The sequence below is a fragment of the Periophthalmus magnuspinnatus genome, chromosome 11 (genome assembly GCF_009829125.3).
Source record: "Periophthalmus magnuspinnatus isolate fPerMag1 chromosome 11, fPerMag1.2.pri, whole genome shotgun sequence".
NCBI lineage: Eukaryota > Metazoa > Chordata > Actinopteri > Gobiiformes > Gobiidae > Periophthalmus > Periophthalmus magnuspinnatus.
Genome location: NC_047136.2, coordinates 5,121,554 through 5,139,826, shown reverse-complemented (window position 1 = coordinate 5,139,826; position 18,273 = coordinate 5,121,554). Strand labels below are relative to the sequence as shown.

At 39.8% G+C, this 18,273-nt stretch overlaps 1 protein-coding gene across 1 annotated transcript in view; it reads right to left on the bottom strand.

Moving 5' to 3' along the window:
* The window catches only part of csmd2 (CUB and Sushi multiple domains 2), a 367,948-nt gene that overhangs the window by 87,208 nt on the left and 262,467 nt on the right, over nt 1-18,273 (bottom strand). Inside the window, exons 16-24 of the mRNA XM_033975230.2 lie at nt 14,426-14,620; nt 11,442-11,580; nt 7,879-8,066; nt 7,572-7,760; nt 5,170-5,286; nt 4,490-4,705; nt 2,884-3,072; nt 1,109-1,278; nt 843-999 (exon numbers count right to left, since the gene is read on the bottom strand). Coding sequence (XP_033831121.1) covers nt 843-999; nt 1,109-1,278; nt 2,884-3,072; nt 4,490-4,705; nt 5,170-5,286; nt 7,572-7,760; nt 7,879-8,066; nt 11,442-11,580; nt 14,426-14,620 — 1,560 coding nt within the window. The remainder of the gene's footprint in view (nt 1-842; nt 1,000-1,108; nt 1,279-2,883; nt 3,073-4,489; nt 4,706-5,169; nt 5,287-7,571; nt 7,761-7,878; nt 8,067-11,441; nt 11,581-14,425; nt 14,621-18,273) is intronic.

The window sequence follows — 18,273 nt, the reverse complement described above, 5'->3', positions numbered from 1 at the left end:
CCTGGGACTGGTTTACGAGGAACAGTGCTAGTTATAATTTGCACGTTTTAAAAATTGCAATATTTCTAAGACTTCCGCCGTAAATGTCATTAAAAACAAAGACCCGTAAAGTTGTCAGACACTCTTATGGATAGCTGCAGATCAAACTCGCGAGGAGGGGTTGGAGAATTTGGAGAAAGACGTAAGTATAGAGCAGGAATTGATCTGCAATATGGCGTCTTGATTGAAATAAATTATTAAAGATTACACAAACATCCACGAATCACTTCAAATACAATTTCAAGAAGGTAAATGAGAAGGAAACGACTACAACATGATTAAAAGCTCTGAAAAGTCCATTTTGCAGAACAGGTCTGATTGAAAAACTCTAGATTTGACGACTATCTATGCACATGTAGATCTCGTGTTGTGAGATTAACACAGTTTTATCTTATCTTAGCTTTTGTTTATTGTTGAACTAGGCGTCTTTGTGACACGTCCAGTTTTGAGCTGCACATATAGGTCAGCAGCCTGCTAAATTATTTGTGGGTTGTTTTGATCTCTGGCGTTGTAAACATTTAAAGAGAAAGTCTGGCTGTTGTAGGTTATAATATATTTATGTGGTAACAGAAGGCTTAGAGCAAGTTACAAATGTGGTTTGACAGAGATTGAGTGTCATTTTGAAATATGTACTGCGGTGTAAAGCCAGGATCCTCTCTTTCTCATACACAAAGGCTTTGTTTTTTGCACTTACAAAGGGAGCGAGACAGTGAAGTGTAAGAGTATTTGATGCACAACTGTACTATATTCTAGTATCTAATGCCACACAGGTCTCCAGCATAATACACAGGTTTATAACTCACTCGTAAAGTGCAGTTCAAAGCCTTTACTGGTGTTGTCTGCGTTGCTGATGAACTCCAGCCACATGGAGCTGGAGGTGGAGTTGAGGGTCGAGTCTAGCAGCTCGTTGCCTGTAAACACCCCCAGCAGACGGGCCTCATTACTGCTGCCATCAAAGACCTGGTGGGGAAGAGCAGAGCGAGTGGGAGGAAGAATCAGAAGCTAACATATGCTAACAAGGTTCCCATGCAGCATGCACATGGGGAGGCAGCTCCGAACACCTCCTCACTTTAAGTATGTCATCCTCCTCCAGTCGAAAGTCCCGGGCGCGGAGCTGGATGCCTTTACCCGGCTGCGTCTGGATGGAGTAGATGCACTCGTGGTTGTTGCCGTAGTAACCGGGGTAGTTTGGTGAGAGGAGCACTCCTTGCATGCCAGTCACGGATGAGCCGCATTCAGCTAGATAAAAACAGAGGCAGCGGAGAGAGCGAGGGAGAAAGAGAGAGCGAGAGCAAGGAAAGAGGAAACGAGAGAAAAAAGGTGTGATGGAGCTGGAGGGAGCAGAGATATAAATTGCTGTATGTGTTAAACTTTATCCATGCCGGGACTGGATGGTAGTGGAGGTAATAAGCACAAATGTAGATGCTAACTGTTGCTAAGTGTAGACGAATGCTGAAAAGCCTATTATCATAATCACGCCGCAATCTGAACGTGATTAACTGCAATTTCAGCTCAATTTTTTTTTTCGTCTCTGTCCATTCAAGAAGGTAGTGGCAAAGATTAAGATTTTTTTTTTTCCTCACATGAAATGTCACAGATTTTAACAGGTGCTCTATGTAGGCCACATGCTTGTGCTCATGGAGATGCTTTTTCTTTGTTTCCATGGAGATAAGATATATTAAATGCTATAGGCAAACAGGAGGCACAAAAGGACAGGTTATATGGGTAATGTATGATTTCAAAATGTGAAATTGTGCTGCCATGTGTTGCTGCCGGCCTCATCTGTTCTGTGTTATGTCTGTAGATTTTGTCTGTCTTTGTCACAGTGTTTTACTAATTGCCTGCTTACCTGCACTAACTTTTAGAACATTTTACTAATAACCAAATTAACTTTTAATACAAATTTTGTATTTTATGTGTGGTGGCATTTTACATCTTGCCATAGGGACTGCAGTTGGAAACTAGCTGTATAGCTAATACTGGCGCATTTACAAAAATGTTGATTGATGTGCATTGTCCCTATTCAAATAAACTAATAAATAAAAATAAGTAAAAAATAAATGGATGTTGTTTGCAATAAAAACACCTGCAACTAAATATATAGATTCAAATCCATACAGCGGAACACTCCAGGCTAAGAAATAACATGTCCGTAGAGAAAATAAGTGTCTGAACTATAGACTGTGTACAAATGGACATGGCTAACCTGCTACTTCTGGCTCTAATTTACTCTATATTGAAAAACTGTCGCTCTGTCTTTATAACTGCTACTGTCATACTCATCATTTTGGTCTTAAAATGTTCGTATTAACCCGCTCTACATGATCCTGTTGTGTTTTTATTTCGCTATTGTGTCCGTAAATCAAGATATAAACATTAATTACAGACAAATCAGGCGCCTTCTTTCCCCAAGGTCACTCAAGCGCTAGCGTTAGCAACAGGTTTGATTGACAGTGTTGCTAAGCGCCCACTCCCTCCTAAACCAGTGGGCGAGAAGGGGGGTTACCTTCAACAGCCTCGCTCCGAATTGGCTCTTTGGTTGCTATGATACTCGCAGTCGGACTTCTAAATATGCAACGTGCCTTCCAAATTCGCCGCTATACCCGATCTAGCCTCGATGAGCTTCATTTGACTGGAGCCGAACGCTGTGGGTGACGTCGCACTCACTTAGTCCACTTCTTTATACAGTTTATGGTTTGAACCTCCACTAGCAAAGTTACATAGTGCACCTTTAAATGAATATCTAAACTATCGCTTTCCTGTTGTGAATGACAGATGAGGACTAACAATGTGACGATGAACATAACGGTGATAAAGAGTAATAAAAAGTTTGTGACCACCTACCCACACACCTTGGCAGAGGGGAGCTCCATACTCTCCTTCTGCCCCCTAAACACACCACCCGCGCCGGCCCCTCCAGTCTGTAACCCGGGAAACAGGAGAAGATCAGGACGTCACCCACGCCGTACTGGAGGCCCTTTCTGGTGCTGTAGGGCGGGATTCCGGGGTCCTCGCACGGCTCCAAGTCATACTCTGAGAAAATAAGTAAAAATATTGGGTATTTGATTAATAGTTAAAATCCTACGGGACTTGAATTAACTACAGAATGATGTAGACTTAATCAGTTAAAACCAGTAAAGTATTTTTTGTTGTAACCAAAGCAAAGGAGAAGAAAACATTTTTGAGTGAGGAGAACTATGAGTATTTTCTGGACTATTCGTCACTCTGGAGTACAAGTCGCACCAGCAAAAAAATGTGTAATAATGAAAAAAAAACAAACATATATAAGTCGCATTTTTGGGGAAATTACCTATACACACAACTTTATATTTTACTTGTCAATTGTTTCCTAAATAGTGCTCTGTTGGGTAAGGCTTCACATTAGCGTTACAAAAGGCTGAACCGAAAAACAGGAAGTAGTTTTCCTGACCTTAAACTAGAGTTATGATAAACTAAACATTTACAATATTGCTCCAAATGAAAAATTATCACCTTTTTGGTCTTATAAATGAAGGGGAAATACATAAAGGGAAATTAAATATGGAATGTATAAAAGAAAACGAGTCAAGTAAATTTTCTTACAGGTGTTACGAACAAAACAGTGCCATCTAGTGGTCAGACAAGTGAACTGTAAAATGTATAATCAACCTTTACACAACACATACGCAAACATGTACAGAACTGAATACGTGTCTGGTATGTTAACGTAAGATATGAACCGTTAATCAGATAACTAAAGCATAAATAACAAGCAACAAGTTTACAAGATCTCCCTCCAAATCACTAAATCCCTTGGAATCTTCATCCTCAGTGTCGCTTCTGAACAACTGCGTCAACTCCGGAAGTAGATGGCTGTCATACTGGTGCGCAAGCCTAAAGTGCCCTCATGCAGCTGTCAGTGTATTAATGACGAAGATGTGAAATTATATATTTTAATAATTTCACATATAAGCCGCACCTGAGACAAACTATGAAAAAAAGTGTGACTTATAGTCCAGAAAATACGAGAAATTACTCAACAGTCCCACCCACTTTGAAGCCCGCTGAAGTTCAAAATTTCCCATTCATTTGTCCTATAGACCTTTCGAAAGATTCACAGATTTAAAACTCAAATTTTTGCAACTTGTATTAACAATTTAAAGTTTCAGAAAGTTTTTTGAAATAAAATTCTAAATCTTGTGATCATTAGTAACTTATCTGCTTAATCCCCTGCAGGCTTACAAACTTTTTATATTAATAATTTTGCAAAAAGTCTAAGAAAATATAAATATTAAATTGACTTTGGAAACCTTGAAGTGGGCAGACGCTGTTGTGCTTCATAAAATTGCATCAAAGTTAATACAGAAATGTTATCAAACCGCGATCAGTGTAGCACAAAAATAACTAGTAGTCCCCATATAATATTACACTCAGAATTTTAAACGTCTTCGGGATTTTAATTTGTTCTTACCAGAGAAAGTGATGTTGAATCCCTCATAGGACACGGAGAAGTCTGAGAGAAACCGGATCTGCGCCGTGTAGTTCCCAAAAAGCCCTGCACTTAGCGGCGGAGGGAGAGTGGATCCGGTCAGTCTCCAGAGAGGCTGAGAGAAGCTGCCATTTTCTGTGACCAACAAATGATCGTGCGGGCTCTCGAGATGGAACGTATGGAAGGTGAACTGCACACCTGGATGACGCACAAATAAAGAGCATTAAAAGTTGAGTAAAAACCAGGACGCATTTATTTAAAAGTTTTCAAAAATACAACATGCAACAGACTAATTAGAAAGTTTGAAATATTCCTAATGGTTTCGGGCGATGTTCCAAGATCCATATTTAATAAAGCATAAGACGCAAACAGAAATCTGCATCCCGACTTCCTTGTCTCGTGCTTGTTAATGATCAAACACTTAACGCTGATGCAAGACGAGCTTCCACAAATAAAACTGTGTCAATTTGATGTTATCTTTCCAACCAAACGAAGACTTGACTGCAGTTAAAATCCCTGTATGCTCTCGCCCTAGGCCAGCCTCTCAGCGTATTAGTCTGACGGAGACAGTTTGCTCGGAAGAATAAAAAAAGTCCCTCCAGAGGAAATGACAAAGTAGAGGAAATTGGGTTTGACTGGTGCATGTGTTGACAGGGGCTAACCTTTGCCATGGGAGGTCTCGATGATCCACGTGCAGTTCAGGTTGTGTGGGTAGAAGTCTGGGAAGCCTGGAGACAAAATGGTGCCCGAGTTTCCCTGGATGTAGCCACCACATAACGCTGGGAAGAAGAGACGGGGAGAACGTTAAGAACCAAGTTTAAAGTAGTGTTTGTATGATCTGAGGTGGTAGAAGGTAAAGTACAAACAGTAAAGTACAGTACTTAAGTAGATTTTTTCAGTATCGGCACTTTAAGTACATTTTATAGTGGATACATTCTACTTTTACTTCACTACATCTGAGGGCAGTACTTTCTACTCTTCTACATTTTTGAACAGGACTGAAAAGTAAAAAGTACTTTTCACATGATCTGAGAGGTTATTTTGACCAAACATCCTGACTAAAGTTTTCAAGTTCAAGCTTCAACTTTGAGCAAACAAAAAAATAAACAAACACAAAATTCATAAGAAAAGTAAAGAAATTGATTCGTATTGCAGCTGTTGACCAAAATATGTATCATTTTAATCGATATTCCTACATTCAACACTTTAACTTGTCCAAAATACTTTTACTTTTTAGTCTTAAAGTACATTTTTAAACAGGTACTTAAATACTTTTACTTAAGTTTGATTTTGTCATGTGATACTTTTACTTGAGTAACTTTTTACCTGTGCATCTGTACTTTTACTTCAGTAACATAATTGAGTACTTCATCCACCACTCACGCTCTGGTATTTTGCTTTTAGCTCAGAGTTGACACCTTTTGTTGTTCTTGTATCTGTTTATGTTGTTAACGTAACTGCTTTTGTACGTGACATTTGGTTGCTATGCCGACGAGTTGATGTGAAGGTTTTAATCGTTAGTTACTGGTCTAATTTTGGAGACTGGCTCTAGTGAGTTGAGACTGCTGTTGTTTCGCTCTTGTTTTGACGTGGGTTACGGCCTACAGTAGCTCTTATGTTCAGAAAATAAACATCCAGAAGATATTCAGCGTATTTTCTCTACACCAGAACACTACAGTGTAACGTAAACTCAAAACACACTTGATTCAAAACGACGTTATAACATTTGTACCATTTTACCAATTCACTTCTTCTGTTCAAAGTTCACATTTTAAACACATCCAAGAACTGACATAAAAATCTGAACAAACTAAAACAAGAATCGCATACTTTTGTTTGCACAGATCTAAACTACAGAGTCGGCATTTTTCTATGCAGAATAAGACGAGATGTTGTATTGTTTGTGGAAGAAATGATTGTACTTTCAAAATTGCAGACGCTGTGAATTGCTAATTGTCCTCATTTAAATTTATATAGCGCTTTTCCACTTTCAAGGCTCTCAAAGCGCTTTACGTCAAGGAGCCACTCACCCATTCACACACACATTCATACGCCAGTGTACAGTGGTCCCTCGTTTATCGCGGGGGTTACGTTCTAAAAACAAGTATCAGCTTTATTTTTTAGTTATTCTCTATGTTTATGTCTGTCAAACCCCTCACCACACACTTTATACACTTTTCTCACACAGGCGTTAACGTTTTCTCACATTTCTCTCTCGTTTAAACTCTCTCAAAGTTCAAACCTTCGTAGGCGTCTTTGTCGGCGCAGAACGTTTCATCGACATTGTGGGTTTTGTCGGGGAGAAAACAAATTACAAACATACAGCGCTTCAGAGTCACACTGCGATCCAATGTTTATGTAAATTTGTCTGAACACATTCTGTACTGTACAGGAGACACGGCACGGAGGAGACTGATGGACAATGGTCTACAGTCCAACAGCCAATCAGGACGCACAACACAATGCACGATCATACGATGTAAAAAAGCAGGTAAAATTTGACTTAAAAAATCCACGAAACGAACTGCCAATCTTCAGATCAGAGGACAAACACTCCACCAACTGAGCCACTGTCGCTCCATACGGTATCTATTGAACAAAGTGCTAAAATGCATTCATACTTCTGTGAGAACCCAGTCTAAATAACTCTTAATAATAACTATTAATTCCAACGGGGATCCAACTAGGCAATAGCAACTGTTTGTGCAGGTTTGAAATTCATTATAAGCGCAGTAGAATACGTGTGATAAATATGAGGGACTAAAATACTCAAATTAAAATGCAAATCACTACACAGCCTGCTGGCCAAGTATAATATTATTCCCATTACATTATGTTCTAAGGTAATTACAGGGTTTTGGATCTGAGAAGAAATATAGTTGTCATTTCTGCATTGCGAGGACTTAAAAGCAGTTACAATATGATGCAACACTAGCATAACATTCCACACGTTTCCTCTCTCTACCAACAACAAACAATGTCTTTGATTTAATCCTATTTGAGAGTAAACAGAAAAACCTAGCTGGCTGTTAGTCATTTCTAGGTCAGTCGCTTTGGAACGTACCGTCGCAGCTCGGCAGGGGGCGACTCCACTGGAAATTGGGTTCACACTCCAAAGGCTCCGCGTCGCTGAGTGTGTATCCAGCGTCGCAGCTAAACGTGACCAGGGCCCCCACATAAAAGTCATTTCCGTGTCTTTGTCCGTTCACGGGGATCCCTGGGTCCACGCAGTGATCCGACTGTAACTGAAGCGCTGTGCAAGAGCGGGCAACAAAGTTAGAACTGTTTCCAACTCTTATCTCAACATAAATCAACACTAGCGCTTGCGTAAGATCTGCAAACGCTCTCATTTAGGTGAAAAAAGCCCTTACTTTCATATCGTATGCGAAAACCGATGTCCGAGTGGCTCTTGTCGGTGGAAAATTGCAGGTACAAAAAGTTGGAGGTGCTTATTAGGAACTGTGGAACCTGTGTCCCCTGGTAGCTCCCTATTAGAGGTGAGGAAGGGAAACGTCCATCACGCACCTCCAGGACGTCGTAGTTGACTTCAGTGCGAAACCTAAAAAGTGAAAAATAAAAACAACGGTGTAAGAAAGTCGTGAATTTACAAAATGTCGCTAAACAGTAAGAAACAAATTACCTGTAACAGATTATTTTACCCGTTTATGGATGGGCAAAGGCTGCAAAGGAACAAATGCATAGAAAACTACTGAAATTATTTGGTGAAATGAGATGAACATGTACACAAAAGGTAAATATTGTGTGGCGAGAACATGCCTGGAAAAATGTAGTAAGATTTTTTTAGAGCTCCGGCTCAGATAAAGTATCGAGAGACGAGCTGCTGGAGAAGAGTTGGCAAATCATTTGCATATTTTTTGGGCCTGTCCCTCGTTATAGAATTACTGGGCAGATTTAAAGAAATGCATAGATAAAGTACTCAGTACTGACCTTCCTTACACTTTTGAATTGTTCTATTTGGGCAAACTTGAGGCTAATCTGAAAAAGAACTTGAATATTAAATTGTTTAGGATCCTGTTGCTAGCGGGAAAAAAGGTATTACTAGGAAATGGTTAAAGGCAGAGGCACCAAAAATGGAAAACTGGGTTGATGTGGTGCATGATATTTATGTTATGGAGAAATTGACTTATACTTTAAGATTAGAAACAGAGAGATTTGAAAATATATGGAAAGACTGGCTGAAGTTTGTAAAACCACTAAGATCAGACTTTATTTAAATGCCATTGTTCCCCCTTGTTTTGGTTCTGCTACTCAAATGTGTTATTTCTAATATTATTGTTATTTTTTATTTTATTTATTTATTTATTTTACTTAAGGGAAAGAAAGGTTGTATGTCAATTGTACAATATATGCATATTTTGTACTATAAAATAAAAAAAATCAAAAAGGTAAATATTGGTGTTTTTTCCAAATCTAGAGCCAATAGCCAGATTTTGCCTAAAAGGAAAATTCACAAATGCTGAACCTGATCATTTCTATAAGTGACTAAGACTAAGACTAAATATAATTGGCCTATACGATGTTGTGACATCTTCTGAAACCCAGCAAAACATGTGATTACAGCCCATATTATGAGCTCTATCTAGCCAGAAATAAATGAAAAAAGGTAAAATGGCTGCAGCTAACACTCATTTTGGACCTTTTTTCATAATCGTGGACTAAGCTTCACAACGAGATGATCAAACTTTGCCACTGTATTGTTTCCGTCCATACTTGTCAGTCAAATCTATACATGTGTGGGAGTATATCTCACAGGTGAGCTTTGCCACTTAGGAGGTCCATTTTCCTTCATTGTTCATGTCAGCTGTCAGTCAGTATAAACACTTCACTCATGTCGTTCACCCTCTGATGACACACACTTCCGGACTGCCTTTGTTGTTGTCCCTCGTCGCCCTCGTCTCCAGGTCGTACAGAAAGTCTCGTCTTGTGTCTGCGTGTCGGCCTTGTAATGTCCTGATACAGGTTCATGTCTAAAACGTCGCCTGTAATAACCCATCTTTACACACAGAGATCCCACCTGTGATTTTGCTTTTTCCTCGCCATGCAACAAATTTCAAGACAGACGGACTTAGACGAACTGTGATGATGAACGAGTGAAACAACAGGAAAACAAAGGAACTGTTCAAATCTATTTCAAGTTAACTGTCTGTGTAATCTCTCCGTCGTCCAGGTATGATTCATAGTAAAAGAAAACTTCAATTCCGCCAACTGCGTAAAAAAGTTTTAAGAGTGAAGATGTTTGGCTGTTCATCCAAGACGCTTCTTCAGTTCTGGTCAGATTATTGGTGGACACTGCCTTATATCTGTCTGAAGAGAGGAGCGAACTACACTGAAGCTGAAAACATCTATTTTTCTTTTAGTATCATTTTCTTTTACTGTAATTTCAAGCTAAAAATTATAGTAAAATAATAAATCCTGTGAATGATGCGGACAACGTAAACCAGGGCTGTCCAAACTACGGCCCAGGGGCCAAATGCAGCCCTCAGACCAATTTTTCTTGGCCCTCATGCCTCCTCCTAAACTGGCCAAATCGATCAGGAAGTATTTTTTTTACTACAAACTGAAGAAGTATATAACCTGAATAACATTGCACCGCATTGACACACAGACCTAAGTATAAAATAATCTTCCAAGTCTTATTAACAGTACAATGGCTCACCTGTTTCGGGCCCTTCGCTTCAAATATGTTTCAGTATGCGGCCTTCGGTGTAAAAAATTTGGACACCTTACCACTTAAACCTTGCCTCTGAAGACTCAACAACGAACTTGGGTGCCTCAATTTAAGGTCCTGACCTCATTTCAGGTGACGTTCTTTGGCAAATTCGCTCTGTGCACAACGGCAGCCGGCTAGTTTCAATCAGTGGGACAGTCCGCCTGAACGTTTCCGTCGTAAAATAATGTCTATGAAGCTTTTCCTGAGTTAATAGTAGCGCTAAACATCATGAAATCGTGACAGATCAGACGGCGGACAGGAAGCTGCGGGTGGATGTCACTGACACCATGTTAAACACTTTACAAATGAGAGGAAAACTTCAACATAGGACACTTCTGCTTTTTGAAAGGTGGATCTTTGTGTGTCAAGGCTAATGCTAATGCTAATTCTAACTTCTATTAAAACGTTAGATGTCACATACCAAGAAAATTAAACTTATTGTAAGGATGACCCACTTATTTTTAGTTGTAGATTCCAAAAATAGCACTTGCGAAGCATTAGCATCGACACACAGAGACAAACCTTTGTAAATACAGACGTGTCCTCCGGTGAGGTTTTCCCCGTAAGTGTTTAACATGTTGTCAGTGTCATCCACCCGCAGCTCCCTGTCCGCTGCCTCATCTGTCAGAATTTTGTGATTTTAGTGCGACTGGGCAAAAAACTCTGACGTGATATTACACCGGAAATGGTCAAGCAAACTCTCCGTCCGTCCGTTGTGCGTAGATCCAATTATATTTTGTTTCAGCTAAAGTAAAACGCATTTATATTACATTGGTCATGAGAATAGGATGACACCCCCACAGACTTGGAGACCTTGACAAAAGCCCAAACCTTTCCTCCACCTTTCTCTCTCTCCATGTCACACATCATTAGCTCTTCTCATATTCCTCAGTTCACCTTGACAAGCCCTCTCCGCCGTCTCCGTCCTCGCACCTGCGTAGCCACTGTAGCCCTTCCTGTTTTCATTTTGCACGTTCATAATCTCAAATCACGTCTTCGTAAATCCACACGGGAATAAAGAACTATGCGATGATGGATCAAAACGTGCAAGATCTTTAAATAAAACATAACGTTACTTTGGTTTTTCAATGTGCATTAGATGTTCTGGATTAACTGCAGTGGGACGGGACAGGGGGGGGGGGGTCAAACGATAGCGGTGAGGTAACAGACTGGTTAGCATATGGCGTCTGACGTGTATCTCACTTGTCGAAGATGATCTTGATGGGGTAGCCTGGAGGAGCCTCGATGATCCATTCGCAGTTAAGAGCTTCCTTATAGAGCTCGGGCCAGCCTGGAGAGAGGATGATTCCACTGGGGGCCTTCAGATCGCCTCCGCATGGGGCTAGGAGCAGAAAAGGCGGAGTTATTAGGCTTTATTATGAAAAAAATGTGATCGATCGGCTAAAATTATGTTAAAAATAGAATTAGACTAGCGCTAAATTAGATTATAGATTACAATTCAAGTTAAAACGTGAAGAAGTTGAGTAAAATCATTCATAAATATTAAGAAAGGTTCAAATCAGATATTGATTTCAAAGAAGACATGAGACAGGGAAGGGGAAAACGGTCCGTTGTCCGGGGCCCCAGAGTCTTACAGGCCCAGAATTGGACCCTCTGAGCAGATTACCATAATGCAAGTACCATATTTACCATATTTTCCGGGGTATAAGTCGCACTGGAGTATAAGTCGCACCAGAGTATAAGTCGCACCAGCCAAAAAATGCATAATAATGAAGAAAAAAACATAGATTCCACATATAAACTGCATCTGATTATAAGTCGCACCCAGTATTGGTCAAACTATGACAAAAAGTGCGATTTACAGTCCAGAAAAAAAATTATTTATATTAGAAAAGGGGCCCACATGAGGTTTCTTGCTCCAGGTTTCCAAATTTCTGTTGCAGGATGCAGAAATGCTATGCTATTTTGGTCATAATATACAGTATATGGAAGTAAAAGACATTCCAGTTTAAGTTGTGACGCTAATCTTGCTTCTTATATGAAAACTTACATAAAAAATAGAATAAGAATACATATAGGTTGAAATATGCCTGTTTTTCATGTACGATAGCCTCCATAAAGGATCTTTTTGTATTCAGATGGAGCTTGTTCCCTCTTTCCTCACTTCAAGGCTTTATCTCATGCAAATTGGTGACAGCTCACTTCAAGGTTAACCCTCTCCCTTGGGAACACCCATGCAATGTGCGTTTCTGTTGTTTTTTAATTCGCAAGCCCCTCCCTCCAAACTGCCGGCGCGTTCGCTATCAAACGTCTTAAAGGGAGGGGACTCTGTTTGATTGATTACACCAAAGCCACTCAGGCCTATCGACCCCCCCGTTAGCGCTCACTTTGTCGCGCATCCCTTTAATTGCCTATCCTTAACCAGAACAAGGAAAGGGCTTATGGTTCCTGTGCCAAGTGGCCCGGCTCGCTTTGAAGTGGAATGATTTAATCAGCCAACTCAGCACACTGAAGGACATCTATAAAATGCATTACGCTACAAACGCAGAGGGATGACAGATGGTCTCGCAGGAGTACTGAGCTGTGGTGGTACACTGGGGGGGAAGTGACATACTTTAATAATAGGCTCCTTTTTTGCCATATCATGAATAGAGAAAAGCGATTATGTCTATTAGAATCGCACCCCTGTCTGTGTTTAATGTGGGGCATGAAATGTAGCTACTTAACACTTAGCATTGTCTTAGCCTCAGCACCTCTGTTGGCCCGTTTCAGCCAGATATGGATAGTCTTGGATCTCTATTCACTGATCAGGAATCCAGAAGAACTCACAATGACGTTTCAGCCAGTTTTAATGGAATATTTATTCAATATTCCTCCAGCCAAAAACCAGGCGCATTAAGCTTAGTGATACCATTATAATTTTGGGGAAAGTGCCACAAATGTTAGAAAATTGAAGATGGAGAAATAAGTAACCAAGAAAAATCGTTGTAGAATTATTCCAGGTTTAGCCAATTCTTGTTGTTCAAATGTAACAGATTTGTTATCAGTTTTATCAGGTTTACTGTCAAAACCAGACTTAGACTTATCCATGTGTTTGTCTCCAGTAGGTTTGACGACTGTAACGTCCTGCTCACTGGCCTCTCCAAACGAGCCTTAAGACAGAACAGAACATCCAGAACGCTGCTGCTCGGGTCCTGACTAGAACCAAGAAGTACTTCACACATGTGTCCTGTGGCTCAGGTCTCTGGCTCCTGTGGCTCAGAGACTTTAAAGCAGCTCAGTGTGAACAAGTCTCTCCATGGACCAGCACCAAAGAACATCTCCCACATGAGCCACATGAACCATCTCACACTCTGAGGACTTCAGGGACCGGCCTCCTGCTGGAGCCCAGAGTCAGGACTAAACCAGGGCTAAACAGTGTTTCAGTTTTCTGCAGCTAAAACCTCGAACATTCTTCCTGAAGATAGAGAGAGACAGGCCTCTACTTTGACAATGTTTAAATCCAGGTTCAAAACAGTTATTTTTAGCTGTGAATATCACTGAAAGGTTTTTATTCTGCTCTTTTCTCCTTCACTGTTAATTTTATGATGATTATTTGTGATTATGTTTTGATTTGTGTGATTTTAATGTCTTTCTTATTCTGTAATGTCTTTAAATTGGGAGCTATGTGGGTCTAATGAATAATCACGATTAAAACTTAATTCATTTTTACCCAAAATATATAAATTTCATTTTGAATTGTTAATTGCTACAGCAACATTTCTAGATTTTTCATTCAAACTCCTGCAGATGAATAGGAAAGATTCATTATCAATTTTCAAATGTGCATGTTTTTAAATTGGGAGCCATGTTGGTCAAATGAATCATGATTAAAACTCAATTACCGTATTTTCCGGAGTATAAGTCGCACTGGAGTATAAGTCGCACCAGTCAAAAAAAAGCATAATAATGAAGAGAAAACATATACTCAGATGCAATTTATATGTGAAATATAAGTCACATCCCCAGCCAAACTATGAAAAAAAGTGTGACTTATAGTTTGAAAAATACGGTAATTTTTCTTCTAAATATATACATTTGATTTTGCTACAACAACCGTGTTAGATTTTCACCCCTCTGAAACCCATGCACATTCAAACTCCCGCAGATAAATACGCAGCATTACATTTCTCACAGCAAACTAAACTATAGAAACCGTCCTCTGAGTTTAACGTCCCGCCGCTCACCTTCACAGCGGGGCACTGCATTGTCCCACACCACGTTTCCATCTTTGAGGATACACGAAATGGTCTGAGAGCCGTGGGTCTTCACAAAGCCCTCCTCACACACAAACGAGATGGAGCTCCCCAGCTGAAGGCTCTCACCAAAACGCTTCCCATTCACGGGCACTCCCGGGTCAGGGCACTCATTGTGACGAAAGGCTGTGGGAAAACGGAGACATGTGAAGATAAGAGAGGGTACAAAAAGACACTCCAGCATCCATAAGCCGAGAGAGTTATGTATGTCAAGAGCAGCAAATATGGGTAACATTTTATAATAACTGCACTTACGCAATACATAATAAGGCAAAGTGGACACTGCATTATATCTAACAGGATATTTATCAGGGAAAGATGGACTGGTGTGGGCAGAGTTGTGTTTTAGTTTTTGTTGATGCAGAAAAGAGGGAGCCACTGTCTGTGTGGATGGTTATGTGTGTTAGCTACTTAGAAGGCAAGAAAATGAAACAAATGGATTGATTCAGTCAGTAAATTGAACCCGGTTTAGTTCTGAAATACACCTGCTTTAGGCTTGGTTTTCTTTTCTTTTTTATGAGTGTAAAAAACAGTACAGCTGCATAACAAAGTGGTCATTTTCTTCTAATATTTGTGCATTTGTGGGTGTCACTTTGTAATAACTGCACCTTCATTAGACTAATAAAGTATGAGCAAAGACGACGTTCATAATGAAGAAATCGCTTGTTAAGAATGGTTCTGGCTTAGTGACGACTTCACTGAGGGGTTAGGGTTAGAAGCTAGGGCGTTTATTACGTAATTAGTCCACAAAGGATCAATCTTTCTTAATGAAGTATCTGTGGACTGTGGTATTGGTGGACACTGCCTTATATCTAACAGGAAATCTATCAGGATACATATAAAACAGTGTCCAGCAGTAATCTGACCAGAACTGAAGAAGCGACTTGGATGAGCAGCGAAATGTCTTCACTCCTATTCCTTTATACTTTTCTTTTACTATGGATCAAACCTGGACGACTGAGGGGTTCCACAGATACTTCATTAAGAAAGATTGATCCTTTGTGGACTAATTACGTAATAAACGCCCTAGCTTCTAACCCTAACCCCTCAGTGAAGTGGTCACTAAGCCAGAACCATTCTTAACAAGCGATTTCTTCATTATGAACGTCGTCTTTGCTCATACTTTATTAGTCTAATGAAGGTGCAGTTATTACAAAGTGACACCCACAAATGCACAAATATTAGAAGAAAATGACCACTTTGTTATGCAATTATACTTTTTTTTTTACACTTACAAAAATGAGCCTAAAGCAGGTGAATTTCAGAACTAAAGCCGGTTCAATTTACTGGCTGAATCAATCCATTTATTTCATTCATTTTGTTTTATCTTTATTTATACAGGGAGAGCCCATTGAGAGTAATCGGACTCAAACAGCATACAAACAAAAACAAACCAAGCAAATAACCGGACAGGTCCATTTAAAACATTAAAACAGGTGCAGGTGCGATTATAAATGAACTACTATTTCAATTTTGTCCCAAGTAACATAATTCGTATTCATATTTTTGTAAGATGATAAGAAAATTCCTTCATTACGTTCACTTCTGAGGAGATGTGGCAGTTGTGTCAGTCAGTACGGCAAAAGTAGGTCACTTGCCAAAGTTCTTCAACCATGTTTTAGTTCTTATTTTTATACTTTCCTGTCAAATAACCGAAGCATATGGAACAAGTTATGTAAACATTACATCACCTACGCTCTCCTCGTCCCTATCAGCGCCCTCTGCTGCCACATATGCTGTAGGTGTTGATGAATTCTTTTATAATCATTGGACCAAAGCACAGTGTGAAGCAACTCATCCATCAAAATCATCTAATTTATGAAAAAGAGACTAAATACAGCTTGACACGTCCTTAATTAACACAAGAGATGGAAGCAAAGTCCTGCACTACTTCCAACAAAAACACAAAAAAAACTCCATCCTTACCACAGAACTCAAGATCACACGTCAGCTCCAATTAACTGCGTTCTGACATTCATTTACTATGCTGCATCGGCTATTTATTTATTCATCCGTGTTGCTAATTGACGCATTAGTCACCATGTGTTCTCCACAATGTGGCTGCAGCGCGGCACCTGGGCCGGGCTGACGACATGTCTGCAAATGAGCTCAAGAGCTGCTTTATCGCGCGCTTAAAAGTGACTCAGTGTGCCCCATTTAGGCCCAGACTTTATTAAGACAAACATCCTAATGTCTACTTAGGCCTGCCTCTGTGCCTCTGCAATAAAAGAAGAAGTTGCCAGGATAATGAATGCGCTGCGTTGTTTTGTGTATGTGTATTTTAAGGTTCTAAGCGGATATGTCTCGCTGTGATAATTTAGACCTATGGCTCATGAGACGCTGGGAAAAGAGGGGAAGAAGAAAACTGGCAACGGTGGGTGTAATTCACAATATTAAAATTATAATTATTCATGTCCTTAATGTTTTAAACTGTCAGTGATTTTAATAATTACTGTGATATATATTTGTTAATCGTGATTATTTTGGCCATGATAATCGTCTCATGCCAATTTTGGACCTGGTGTGAAAGGAGGTCAAAATGAAATGTTTTACAAATTTACCGACTCAAAACAATAAATTCTTGTTAATTAATGTTGCTATTGTACCTTGAGTAAATCCCATATACAGCGGTCCCTCGTTTATCACAGGGTTTATGTTTTAAAAATAACCCTCAAGAGCCGAAATCTGTGAAGTATCAGCTTTTTTGACAGTTATTCTCTATGTTTTTGTCTGTAAAACCCCTCACCACACACTTTATACACTTTTCTCACACAGGCGTTAACATTTTCTCACATTTCTCTCTCGTTTAAACTCTCTCAAAGTTCAAACCTTCGTAGGCGTCTTTGTCGGTGCAGAACGTTTCATCGACATTGTGGGTTTTGTCGGGGAGAAAACAAATTGCAAACGTACAGCACTTCAGAGTCACACTGCGATCCAACGTTTATGTAAATTTGTCTGAACACATTCTGTACTGTACAGGAGACACGGCACGGAGGAGACTGATGGACAATGGTCTACAGTCCAACAGCCAATCAGGACGCAGAACACGACGCACGCTCAGACGCTGTGAAAAAAACGTGAACCGTGATATAGCGAGGAACAATTGTATAACATTATAAAGTAGCTCAGTTGGTTGAGTGTTTGTCCACTGATCTGAAGGTTAGAAGTTCAAATCTCGCTCACGACACAAACTTCCACATGTGATTTTGCTATTGTTGTGTCCTTGAGCAAGACACGTAACCCGCCTCGCCCCCAGTGTCTGTGTACACTGCTGTATGAATGTGTGTGTGAATGAATGAGCGGGTTTTGAGTGTGTTCAAAGTGTAAAAGTGCTATCTTTACCATAACGTGTCTAATTTAAGTTAAAATATTTCAACATTTCTTAATCCATTCAGTGATGCAGTTTGTTGTCTAAAATAATCCCGTCTCACGTGTTGAAAATCTTTACAATTTACCAAATCCTACTTTTAAGCTCTTTATTAGAACAAAACAGCACTGACTCAACATGTGTAATTTAATGTAATCACACATTTGAAATTCCCCCGTCCTCATGACTCATTGTAATTCAAGTGAAACAATACAGTTTTGTGTTACAATGGCCATTTTCTAGGCTACAGCAACAAAAAAAACCCAAAACTGGCAAAAGAAATATTCTGTTTTCCAATAAAATGCCATATAAATCCTTCCCCCATTTTATTTTTATTTTTGCTACAGACCGAGAGTGGCTTTAACAACAATACAATGTGAAAGAAAACGAGGGCCAGCGCCGTGACACAATA